The sequence below is a fragment of the Staurois parvus genome, unplaced genomic scaffold (genome assembly GCF_062004578.1).
Source record: "Staurois parvus isolate SC_StPar_1 unplaced genomic scaffold, SC_StPar_1.0 ptg000068l, whole genome shotgun sequence".
Lineage (NCBI taxonomy): Eukaryota > Metazoa > Chordata > Amphibia > Anura > Ranidae > Staurois > Staurois parvus.
In genome coordinates, this window is record NW_028317864.1 from 10034048 (window position 1) to 10047049 (window position 13002).

At 45.4% G+C, this 13002-nt stretch overlaps 1 protein-coding gene across 1 annotated transcript in view; it reads right to left on the reverse strand.

Moving 5' to 3' along the window:
- Positions 1-13002, reverse strand: part of WNK3 (WNK lysine deficient protein kinase 3) — a 190185-nt gene that overhangs the window by 106786 nt on the left and 70397 nt on the right. Inside the window, exons 3-4 of the mRNA XM_089669140.1 lie at positions 11737-11957; positions 6031-6188 (exon numbers count right to left, since the gene is read on the reverse strand). Of these exons, the coding sequence (XP_089525266.1) occupies positions 6031-6188; positions 11737-11957 (379 nt within the window). The remainder of the gene's footprint in view (positions 1-6030; positions 6189-11736; positions 11958-13002) is intronic.

Here is a 13002-nt window from a genome sequence, read left to right on the forward strand (position 1 = left end):
GGGTGGGGTGGAGTGTCATGGTGGGTGGGGGTGAAATGACTTCCCATCCCACCCCCCGGGAACAAAATCAAGTCCGGATGATCGCTGCTCAGCCATTCACAGAAATCTTTGTATTGTATGAATGAATACAAAGTTTCCTCTGCTTGGCAGAGGAAGAGATTCGGGTGGATGACATCACAATCTCTGCTTCATGCCCGCCTCCAGGACTTCTCCAGGGTGTCACCCATCCTCTGGAACTCCCTGCCCCAACCCAACAGATTACCACCTACTCTCCTCTCCTTTAGGCGCACTCTGAAAACCCACCTCTTCAGGGAAGCCTACCCCACCCCCTGCTAACTTGCCGACCTCCTCCACTCTTCCTACCACTCCATCCCCCACAGCTATCTCCTCCTGTGCCACCATCCCCTCCCTCCTAGATTGTAAGCTCGAAAGAGCAGGGCCCTCGATCCCCTCATGTTTTGCATTGTATTGTTATTGTTCTGTCACATGTTCTGTCCCCCTTTGTAATGTACAGCGCTGAGCGAACTATCGGCGCTTTATAAATACTGAATAATAATAATAATAATAAAAGACAAAGCTTCCCATGAATGGCTGAGCTGCACCCAGTCCAATTCTGTTTTGTTCTTGGAGTGGGATGGGAAGTCCCTGTCCCACCGTCAGAACACTGATGTATACTGTATGTATCTGAGTCTACATATAGTTAGTACAGTGCTTCCAGCAAGCGCACCTGTTAGTGCAGCAAATATTTTGAGCCATATGAACTATTTAAAGGGACAATAAACAACTTGGAGAAAGACTTTAAACCTTGCCAACCCTGAAAAATAAACCTTAAGCCCACCAAAAAAAAAAAAAAAAAAAAAAACTGACCAAACTAGGTTTTGTCATTTGATAAACCCGGTTCCTTTTCGTATTAGAAAACTACAATGTTACAGTCAGCTAATGCCCAAATGGCCGAGGTTCTCAAATCTTTCACCAAGCGTTATTAGCAGTGCACATTTTTTTGAACTGTAGATTTCCATTCTTGACGTTGGGTGGAACAACAAAGTGGCCATTTCCTTGAGTTCTTGTGAGAAGAAGCACAAAAATACACTGAGAGGTCTGAGTATAGGTCTGATAACCTGTGGTCCAAAGGATTAGTTGACCGTTACCAAAAAAAAAAAAAAAAAACTACTTATACAGGTAAAGGGTGCCTGTAGATAAAAACAAGCTGTGCAGCTTTGACTAAAGTTAAATAATTCCCTTGTTATGGAGGTAGGACATTTACATACCTCCTGAAGTCTGGCTGAAAAACTCCCAGAGATAGCAACAAAGCAGGGATGGGATGATGCCATGACACTCCTAGCGGTTACTGCTGATCCCCACCATCACAGGACGTGATGATGCCATCTCTGAGAGTTTTTCAGCCAGACTTTGGTTTTGGGAGGTACGTAAATGGCCTACACCATTGCAAGGGCTTTATTTAAAGTTGTTGTAAACCTCAAACAAGAAACATGAACAAAGTATATCTTTCCATAGCATGTACTTGTCTCAGGCCACAGCACTAAGGCTCCATGCACTCTGGGCTTAAAACAAATGCCAGTGCTCTTGGCAGAAAACAAACACGCTAATTTTACATCTTTTTGTACTAGTGTTTTCGCATATTTTTTAATGTTTTTTTCCTTTTTGACTCATTAGGCTACAAGGGAGGATACATCAATTTAATTTTGTTGTCAGATTGTAAAAGGGCATGTTTTAGGAACTTTAAGGATATGGGGTATAGTACAGCAGGTTAAGGTCGCATTTAGATGTCCCTCCAGGATGTAAGATGGAGACCAGGGCTGCTGGATGTTGCATAAATAGAGGTCTGACGCCTATTGCCTATGAGGAAGTCAATCCAATGACGAAACGCGTCAGTCGGATGTGACATCAGACACATGAAGTGCCGTGGCGGCCATTTGGAAATTGGTAGAATCAAGCTGCTTGTATTCCAAACACAAGTCAGCGCAATTTTTACATTATTTGTAGAAAACTGGATTCTAAGCAATATTGCACTATGGGAGTTTGTTTATCTTTCATGGCCATTGAGAATTTGTGAAGAAGTGAGATCGGGCACGTTGATATTTGATTGTGAAACGGCTATTTACAAGACATGCGGGGTAAGGTGCATGACTGAAGGGGAAGGGATTGAGCATGTTTTGGCTTTGCGCACAGGTGGTGGATGAACACGTATTGTGGATCTGATTTACGTTTATTTATTTCAGGTATTTATATAGAGCCGTCAATTTACGCAGTGCTTTACATATATATTGTATACGCACATCAGTCCCTAACCCTCAAGGGGTGTAACCCTCATGAGATGCCCCTGGTACTCTTTTCATAGGCTATTGTGAGTTTTGGCAAGGACACAGGGGCCCCATGATCCCCTATTGCCCAAGGGCCCCATGGGTTGTCACTCCGCCAATTCAGGCACTGCCTGAGGGCCCGGGGTCAGTAGGGGGCCCCATGAGATGCCCCTGGTACTTTTTTTCATAGGCTATTTTGAGTTCTGGCAAGGACACAGGGGCCCCATGATCCCCTATTGCCCGGGGGCCCCATGAGTTGTCACTCCGCCCCCGATTCAGGCACTGCCTGAGGGCCCAGGGTCAGTAAGGGGCCCCATGAGATGCCCCTGGTACTTTTTTTCATAGGCTATTTTGAGTTTTGGCAAGGACACAGGGGCCCCATGATCCCTTATTGCCCGGGGCCCCATGAGTTGTCAGTCCGCCCCTGAGGATAACATTAGTTGCTTCTACAGGCAAAACGCTAAACTCCTCTAAAAGCGTTCCCCTGCTATCAGCATGAGTCACGTCTGACATGTTTTCCTGAAACCCACAGAAAAAAAGGGCGACAGGAGAAGGACCTCTAGCAGATTGACAGGCTCAGCTCTGTTCCTGTGTGCTGTGTGGAGGGGGGGGGGGCATGTCTCCTCCCACCAATCAGCTCTCTTCACCGAGCACTGCAGAGTGTAATTTCAGCTCTCCGCCCCATTTTGTTCTTAAAGCCCAGACAAGCTTCATAAATTCTGCACTTTGACCAGATGTAGAGAAGAGAAAAACAGGTACAACTTCTGTAGGAAAATTTGTTTCATCTGTGTATCACCTGAGGCCAGTTACTTCACTGGGTATATCTAAGGGTTTACAACCACTTTAACTTTGGTCAAAGCTGCACAGTTTGTTATCTGCAGACGCCCCTTACCTCCACAGGCAATATTTCGGAAAAGGTGAACTTACCCTTGAACAAAATGCTGAGAAATGCCTCAGGACAGGTCTCCATTAAACCCTCGGCTACAAAGCATTGGCTAGCATCTCTCAATCTGATGGCATGTTTTATAGCTTATCTTTCCATTAGCATTTGTCATGCCAACACAACAATTACAAATAAGAAGCACTCCCACACTTATCTCACCAGTCATTTTCTTTTAATGATAAGAGAATTCAAATTTGGTATGTTCACCGTACCTACTGTGCAGCTATGAGATTGTACAAAATGGGAAAGTTGCCAAATCATCTCTTAATCGGTAAATTCTTGAATGTGTATGGAGGAACGCCAGGTACAAAAGTTCACCTCACTTTTTGAAACATTTAATGGCTAAGAGTATCAAATACAGTCAATGCGGAAAAAAGCCTTCCGCTTATCCAGGGCTTGAGCCGTTGATGTTCATAAAATCACGACAGAATGCACTAAGGCACCTGTGTTAGGCTCCATGTACACTGCAGCTGATACACTCACGTTTAGGAGCCGTTCAACGTTTTTTTCAGCAGCCCCTGAACTCTCCCTAATGTTTTCCTATGTGTCCATCGTCGTTTACAGGCAGTTGAGTTTACAGTCGTTTTTGTGAACGCAGAAAACTTGCATTCAGTAGATTTTATCAGCGTTTCAAATGCAAAATGCTTGTAAACGTGGCTAACCGCGTTTATAGGCTTTTGCGTTTGAAAACATTTTTTTTTAACTCTTCCATTTCCAGATCCTGTCCAGAGCCTTTTTTCATCATGAAAAATGCATGCAAAGCATCTTCCCGGTACTCAAATGGACCCGGTACACTATACTTTTGGTGAAAAAAAAAATGTTAGACACGGCTGCAATAATTTCTGCACAGAAATGAGCTGGAACACATCCAAACACCACAAAAAAAAAAAAAAAAAAAAAAAACGACAACTAATCTCAACAAATACTGTTCTCTCTGCTTCTGCTCTCTCCATTAATTGTGCTGTATGAATGGTCCTGCAACCTCTTGAAACCTTTGACATGTCCCAAGAGGTTGCGGACAGGGTGGGCGGGCTGCTTGGTTGGGGAGTCCAAACTTCTGGAGGAAATACTTAGGCGATCCAACTGGAAACAGGAGTAGGTACCTGCCAAAAGTGGATACCGGCTCCTACCACCAAGAAAAAATGCCCACAAGGTGTTTGGGGGAGGGGAGGGCGGGGGGGGGGGGGGTTTGGGCATAAAGCAGAACCTGCTCTTTCAGGCGAAGTTCCGCTTTAAAGTTTAATGTCTTTACTGCCCATCAGGAGATGCTAGTCTTCGAGCCTTAAAGTGGTTGTAAAGCTCAGATGTGAAATATGAACAAAGCATATCCCTCTATAGTGTGTGCTTGTCTCAATCCACAGCACTGTCATTTCTGTCTGCTGCTTCATTTCTCTGCTATATGCATGAGTCTGACAAATTTTCCTGACACCAAAAGAAAAATGGTGACGGGAGGGACCTCTGGCAAATTGACAGCCTCAACTCTGTTCCTGTGAGCTAGGTGGAGGGGAAGGTGGAGGGGAAGGTGGAGGGGAAGGGAGGGGAAGGTGGAGGGGAAGGTGGAGGGGAAGGTGGAGGGGAAGGTGGAGGGGAAGGTGGAGGGGAAGGTGGAGGGGAAGGTGGAGGGGAAGGTGGAGGGGAAGGTGGAGGGGGGGGGGGGTGTCTCTTCCCTCCAATCAGCTCTCAGAGCTCTACTCACTGAGCTCTGCAGAGTGTAACTTCAGCTCTCTGCCTCCTTTTTTCTCAAATCTCAGACAAGCTGTATAAATTCTGGACTTTGAACAGATGTAGAGAAGACTGCAGATAAACAGGTGCAACTTATATAGAATGATTTGTTTAATCTGTGTATCATCTAAGACCAGGCAACTCACTGGGTATATGGAAGAATTTACAACCACTTGACCACAGGTCCCTTAGTGCATTTTTTCATGATTTTAACAATATTGACTGCTCAAGCCCTGAAGAAGGGGAAGACCTGACCCCCAGAAAGACATTGGCTGTGTATGATGCTCTTAACCATTGTTTCAAAAAGTCCTTCAAGTGAGATGAACTTTTGTACCAGATGCTCCTCCATACACATCCAAGAATGTTGCAGCCTGGTGAGTGCTCCCTTAGGCCAGGTTCACATATGTGCGGGCTGCAATTTGCGCGGACACGAGAGCCCATTCCTTTGAATGGACTCCCATGCCCCGGGACACGCAGGGAAGAAGTCTCTGCACTTCTTCGGAAATCACAGCCCGCATGGTATAAGAGGTTCCCAAGTACAGTTGTGATTTCCAGTGTGGGCATTAATGGCACCCGCAGGTCCCGCATTCCTCTGTGTGCAGGTATTTGTGCGGGTCCCGCAGCGGCACCATCCGCACAGAGCTGAACCAGAGCAGTAGCTCCCTAGAACCAGAACAGGGTCCACCCATACTAGATTTAACTCACAAATCTGCTTCTTGGAAGGAAAAATTACTTTACAGTAGATCCATCAGAACCAATTATCATTACAGTCAGTCCAGCACCATCACACACATCCTGCCTTGCTGTAGAAGCCTGATAAAGTTTAGAAAATCCTCAAAGAAATTGCCAGCTTTAACTTATAGGCAAAAAAGGTATAAAACCAAGAGCGATATTAAAAAGGCACTTTGGCAGCAGGGGTGAAAACAGTCGCTCACATACAGGCTGCTCTTTAATTAGGAGTGCGTTGCACCAGAGAGAAAACTAAAGCAGACTACATTATAGATTGAAGGCAGAAAGCAAAACCATGTTAGAAAGCGGACGTACGCTGGTTACTTTGCGGTAGATCTGAGCGGCATTCTGGCATTCAGAGTACGGGTATTCTGAGGTAGCCATTTCCAGCATGCACATGCCAAACGCATAGACATCCACTGATTCGTCGTAATGCTCCTCATACATTTCTGGGGCCATGAATTCTGGCGTTCCTGGAGAGAAATTATTACAGAATGCATCACCTTCACCTGCAAGCCCATTTTAACACACGTACAGCTTATCAATGTCAATTCAATAAAGCAACAGCTTGAGCAAGAACAAAACGAGGAACAAAATCTGTCCAAATAGTTCTGTCCCCCTCAATGCTATTCATGCAAATAGGCCAAGCTTCCACACCTCCCTTGCAGTGTCACTTCATTAACTAATCCCAGATTTTGGGGCATTTTGTCAAAATATAATAGATACTGATAAAAAGCAAGAAAGTACTAAGTTTAATCTCATTTTTAAAAGCGTGAAGTAGTAAAAAAAAAAAAAAAAAAAAAAAAAAAAAAAAAACCACAAGTCCCCTCTGGGTCATTAATGTACTTTGCAAGGATTTTAACAAACTTTGTTGCAGATTACTACCTTTTCTTATTCTGAAGAAATAGCTGTTTGTCTGTGTTCAGAGTGAATTTAACCCCTCGCCTACAGGGCACTTATACCCCCTTCCTGCCCAGGCCAATTTCCAGCGCAGTTGCACTTTGAATGACAATTGCGCGGTCATGCAACACTGTACCCATATGACATTTTTATCATTTTTTTGTGACAGATAGAGCTTTATTTTGGTGGTATTTAATCACCTCGGGGTTTTTTATTTTTTCTTAAACAAACCAAAAACCACTGAAAATTTTGAAAAAATTGTTTTAGTTTTTGTTATAAAATTTTGTAAATAAGTGATTTTTCTCCTTCACTGATGTGCGCTAATGAGGCTGCACTGGTGGGCACTGATAGGCTGCACTGATGGGCACTGATGAGGCACTGGTAGGTGGCACTGATGGGCATTGACAGGCATCACTAATGGGCACTGAAAGGTAGCACTGATATATGGCACTGATAGGTGGCACTGACTGGCACTGTTAGGTGGCACTGATAGGCGGCACTGATAGGTGGCACTGATTGGCATTGATAGGTGGCACTGACTGGCACTGATGGGTGCCACTGAAAGGTGGCACTCACTGGCCACTGAAAGGTGGCACTGATATGTGGCATTTATGGGCACTGGTAGGCACTGATATGTGGCATTGATGTGGCACTGACACAAGGCACTGATGGGCACTGACAGGTGGCACTTCTGGGGCTACACTGATCATCAGGGCACACTGATGATCAGTGTACATGTCCCCTCCGCGGAATGCCGATTACCGGCTCTCCTCTCCTCTCGAGCTGTCAGCATGACCGCTCGAGAGGAGAGAAATGCCGACAGCCGGCATTTCCCTGTTTACATGTGATCAGCTGTGATTGGACACAGCTGATCACATGACCAAGCTGACATCTTCGGCTCTTTCCGTGGATCGGTGATCCGCTGTGTCCGAGGGACACATCGCACCGCTGATTGCCACGCTGCGCGCTCCGGGAGCCGCACATGCGCGGTTAGAATGGGAGGACGTCATATGACGTCCTCCCAGAACGAGAGAACCACCTTGCGTCCGTCATATTACTATATGGCGGGCGGGAGGTGGTTAAAATTCTCAATCAGTTTCTCCACCTGTAGGGTTCTAATGAGGAAAGTGTCAGGGTCTGCATCCCTTTAGACACGATTTCCCTTTGGGGAGGATTTCACCAAAAATAAAATTTTTGTTGCAGAGGATGCAATCTGACCTCTATGCAGTCTGGTGCAGGCTTCTGGGAAAATCATTGAGCCAATCACACAAGCAGGAAATGACTTTTCTTGGGGTTCGGGGGGGGGGGGGCGTTCTTGTACACCATCCTTGTACAGAATGCCTCCAGGTTGCAATATTGCATTTTAGAGAAAAGTACTGTGGAGTATTGTGGAATAAACTCCCTCAAGAGTTGGTTCTGGCCAGCTCAGTGGATTCCTTTAAAAAAGTCCTGGATCCTTTCTTGGATACACAGAATATAACTGGATACTAACATTTATAGGTAAAATTGATCCAGGGAATATCCGATTGCCTCTCGGGGGATCAGGAAGGAATTTTTTCCCCAGCAGGAGCAAATTGGATCGTGGTTTGCTGGGTTTTTTGACTTTCTCTGGATCAACTGTGGGTATAGGATTATAATTTTTTTTTTATGGTTGAACTGGATGGACTTTTGTCTTTTTTCAGCCAGACTAACTATGTACCGGCGCTGCAGCTTGAAAAGGAAAGGTAATATTGTAATAACATTCAATTACAATATAACATTGTGTCATTGTGTTGTATATGCTTTATTCATCTTTTTTTGTTTATTTACAATTTTTTCCACGAAAGTAGAGCTTCCCTTTTAAAAAAAATGTACTAAAACAGGTTTATAACCAATCTCCTTTACATGGATCTGTACGATATGTCACAGGGCAAAGTGCACATATTTTCTACTCCCTTGCGGCTACAATAAGGGCTTTTAATTCTCTGTGCAAAAACATGCAACTTTTGGCCTACGGCAAACTGCATATTTCTCATGCTAGACCAAGGGAGGTGATGTTCCACACAGTAAAACTCATGACTTTCACTGCCCCAGTTGTAGCATGATCATCAAATATACACAGCTTACAAGGCTTCAAAGTTAGCTTCCCAGTCACTATGGGTTTAAAGCGGTATTAAACCCAAAAGCAAACATTATATTGCAGCTTAGATGTGGTGTCTGCTTTAGTTTTCTTTTTAAGGCTTTCTTTTCTATATTTTCTGCTGGCGATCCGGCCAGTAAGTCTGTTATTTTTAAAAAGAACAGACTATCCTGCAGAGGTAGCAGTTAGAGGGTTGAGATAAACCATTTCCCACTGACAGGGGTGCTTACAATGATCAGCGTTTATGTAAAAGGAAAAAAAAAAAAACCTGTTTTCTGTGACTGCTTATAAAGTTTCAGCTGAAGTTCAGCTTCAATTTGTTAGTGTATCTAAATCTACTAGTACATCTAACACTCCCCTCCCTCCAGATTGATAATGCTGCCATTCATAGGTCAGAGCAGGCTCGCTCCCTATCTACCCTGCAGAAACGGAGCAGACACGGATGTGTCATCTGACTGCTCTGCTCCAGTCACGAGGGAAAAGGGGAGCGGATCCCCCTGCTGATTGGAACGCAATCCACCTGTCTGAAAGTGGCCTAAAAGTGTTGTTATACTTCACAGTTTTAGTTGAACAAATTAGGCAGGACTGAACTTCTGTTGAACGAAACAGAGAGCAGGCGGGTTTTATTGCAGAAGAGACAAGCAAATGTCTATTCTGAAAGAAAATGCCCCTACCTGCCCACTCGCTGTCTTCTCCAATGCTGTAAACTGAGCTGCACATGCACAGCTCAGCATACATTGCTGGCCTGGTCTCTGAGTGCCGGGATGATTGGCTTCTTTGCATGCGCAAAAGTGACGTCATCCCTTGTCTGCCAATGAAGAGGCTCAAACACTGGCACGCAGATGGAGATGCTGGCGAAGGGCCGTCACACAGGTAAGCATTTACCTTTTAGCTCTGGTTCACATCTGAGTGGTCGTGCAGGCAGCGAATTGCACGGGCATGAGAGCCCATTCATTTGAATACCCCGGGACACGCAGGGAAGAAGTCCCTGCACTACTTGGGAAACCGCAGCCCACACGGGAACCGAGGTTCCCAGTACAGTTGCGATTTCCAGTGTGGGCGGCGTGCCATTGGAATTAATGGCACACGCATGTGGGTCCTGCATTCCTCTGTGTGGGTGGTGCGGCTGCAGGTATTTGAATAGGTTCCGCAGTGGCACCACTCACACAGTTGTGAACCAGGGGTTAAGGTAGGCTATAAATAATGCATTTTTATTTTCATTCAACCAGAAGGTTGAAGGAAAAAAACCCGACAGGCTGGTTGTTATAAAAGCCAATCAAGAGATCGACTTCTATACAACCAGCCTGTCCCTAGATGGATCGAAATTTACCCAGAACCAGCCAAATTTCGATCCAGCTATCTCTCTCTAAAAGAGGAAAGGATGCAGATGTCCTTCTCTGTTTTATGGACACATTGATTTACTATAACTAGAGAGTGCAAGCTTTGCATAGAAACCAATCAGCTTCCAGGTTTTTGGGTCAAAGCTTCACTGAACAAGCTGAACTTAGAAACTGATTGGCTACCATGTACAGCTGCACCAGATCTTGCACTCTACAGTTTTAGTAAAGCAACCCCTTGGTGTCCACGGCTTCCAGCAAATTCCGAATAATTTTCTGACATATCACATTAAGATGATTCAGCTGGAAGTCTATAGACTAATGCAAGCAATAGATGGGTCGAAAAACGGCCGATCTCTGAGCCGGAAAAAAAATCAGCCGATTTTCACACCGTTAATGGGTTAATTGGTTGGCCGTTTTTCTGGATTTTGGCACATTTTTTTTTTTTAATCGGTAAAGTTGATTTTTGCGGCAATGATGGGAAGAGGAGGAAGAAGAGGAGGAGGAGGAAGAAGAGGAAGAAGAGGAGGAGGAAGAAGAGGAGGAAGAAGAGGAGGAAGAAGAGGAGGAGGAAGAGGAGGAGGAAGGAGGAGGAGGAAGGAGGAGGAGGAAGGAGGAGGAGGGAGGAGGAGGAGGAAGGAGGAGGAGGAGGAAGGAGGAGGAGGAAGAGGAGGAGGAAGAGGAGGAGGAAGAGGAGGAGGAAGAGGAGGAGGAAGGAGGAGGAAGAAGAGGAGGAAGGAGGAGGAAGGAGGAGGAAGGAGATGAAGAGGAGGAAGAGGAGGAAGAAGATGAAGAGGAGGAAGAGGAGGAAGAAGAGGAAGAAGAGGAGGAGGAGGAGGAAGAAGAGGAGGAGGAGGAGGAAGAAGAGGAGGAGGAGGAGGAAGAAGAGGAGGAGGAGGAGGAGGAGGAGGAGGAGGAGGAAGAAGAGGAGGAGGAGGAAGAGGAGGAGGAGGAAGAAGAAGAGGAGGAGGAAGAAGAGGAGGAGGAAGAAGAGGAAGAAGAGGAAGAAGAGGAGGAAGAAGAGGAGGAAGAAGAGGAGGAAGAAGAGGAGGAAGAAGAGGAGGAAGAAGAGGAGGAAGAAGAGGAGGAAGAAGAGGAGGAAGAAGAGGAAGACCATGTATCTATTTGTATCTGAATAAAAACATCTGTATCCAGAATGGATACAAATAGATACATTGTTGCAACCGCAATACTTTTTAATGTTAAATCTAATAGCACAGCTCTCTGCAGGGACAGAAGTAAATAAATGCCGGCCGTAGACGGGGCGAAAAATCGGCCGATTTTTTTTTACCGTTGGTGGTAATGTCGGCCTATTGAATGACCGATTTTTTTTTTTTTTTTTAAATAACGGCCGGTTTTCGACCCGTCTATGGCTTGCATTTGATGCAGCACACAAATATCTTGATATTTCAGCTAACATCTGTGGCGGTAACAGGCTCCAACATCATGGTCTACATTTTAAAAATGGGCCACAAATTGCAGACACAGTATGGAGTAACCTAGTAGTTTATAGTGGAGAGAGGATTGCAATTTCTGCTCCCTGTTATAAATAAAACCCATAATTCATGTAAATTGTCCGTGCCCAGAGTAGTGAGTCTTTACTTACCATGGAAGTGGTATGCCAAAGGTCACTAAGCTAAACTTAGTACAAACATGGAGACTTACCGATCACACTCTTCGCAAAAGATGTCCGCATCAAAGTGGCCAGACCGAGGTCTCCAATCTTTACTGAACCAGTGGGCCCCGTAATAAAGATGTTGTCACATTTTAGATCACGATGGATAATAGGAGGAGTCCGAGTATGGAGGAACTGAAGCCCTTTCAAAATTTGTCTACACCAACTTCTTAATACTTTGGGCTTCATTACCTTGAACCGTTTCAAGTAACTGCAAAATAAAACAAATACAAATTTTAATAAACCCCACAAGCATCAACAATAGCTCCATCGGCCTTGAATTTTGTTGTAAATGGTAAGCTTTCTCAAAAGCAAAGTTGCATTGTAAAGCTATTATGGTTGAATATTACATTCTAGGTTGCCTGTTCATGAGGCACAAGAGGGTCAACTTCCTATTGTTTAAATCTAAAATTCCAGGCAGATCAATTTAAAAGATTCACAAAGTTTTGTTTCTTTAAAAAGCAGCCACAGCCTGAATAGAAAAGCCTGTCCCTTGCCAGCATGCTGCATAGTGGGGAAGCAGTGATCTCACTGCAGTGGTCCCACACACCCAGTGCCGAGTCAGAGCCTGAGCTCTCCAATCAGCAGGGAGTGTGAGCTTTCCCATTTTGCAGTGCTTTATGTCCAACTCAGCATTGGGTAACAGTCACCGGCTCTTCATTCTGCACCCCCCCCCCCCCCCCCCCAAGAAAAATAAACACCAGCAGCTACAAATACTGCTTGGGTGGGGCGGATCTTCAACTCGGATTGCCTAAGTCACATATGTCACACACAAGGCCAGCGGGCCGAATCTGGCTCGAGAGGCCCTTTCATCCCACCTCTTCTGCAACTGTGGCACCTTCCTTGTCTCCGTCTCCACCTTGTCTCAGCAGTCAGCAGCAGAGAGGACAGAACTCCTCCTACAGATCCTGCGACTCTCTGTACGGCCACAGCACCCCCTCATCCTATACTGCTCTAAGCAGCTGACTCCAGTCCTCATCTGGTCCTCCTCCAGACTCTGCACTTTTTGCCTCCAAGTGCCTCCTCCAGCTTCTTTCCAGCAGCAGCACAAGGTAAGAAGGGTGCACTGTGATTGCAAGGGAGGGTGGAGGACTCTTGACTTCTGATCATGGGAAAGGGGGGGGGGGGGACACCTCTTGACATTTGATATAAGAAGTGGTAGGTTGCTCTGGACATCTATATACAACTGGCCCTTGGAGAGCAACCATAATGCTGATGCAGCGTGCAAATAGAGTTGGACACCCCTGGCCTAGGCG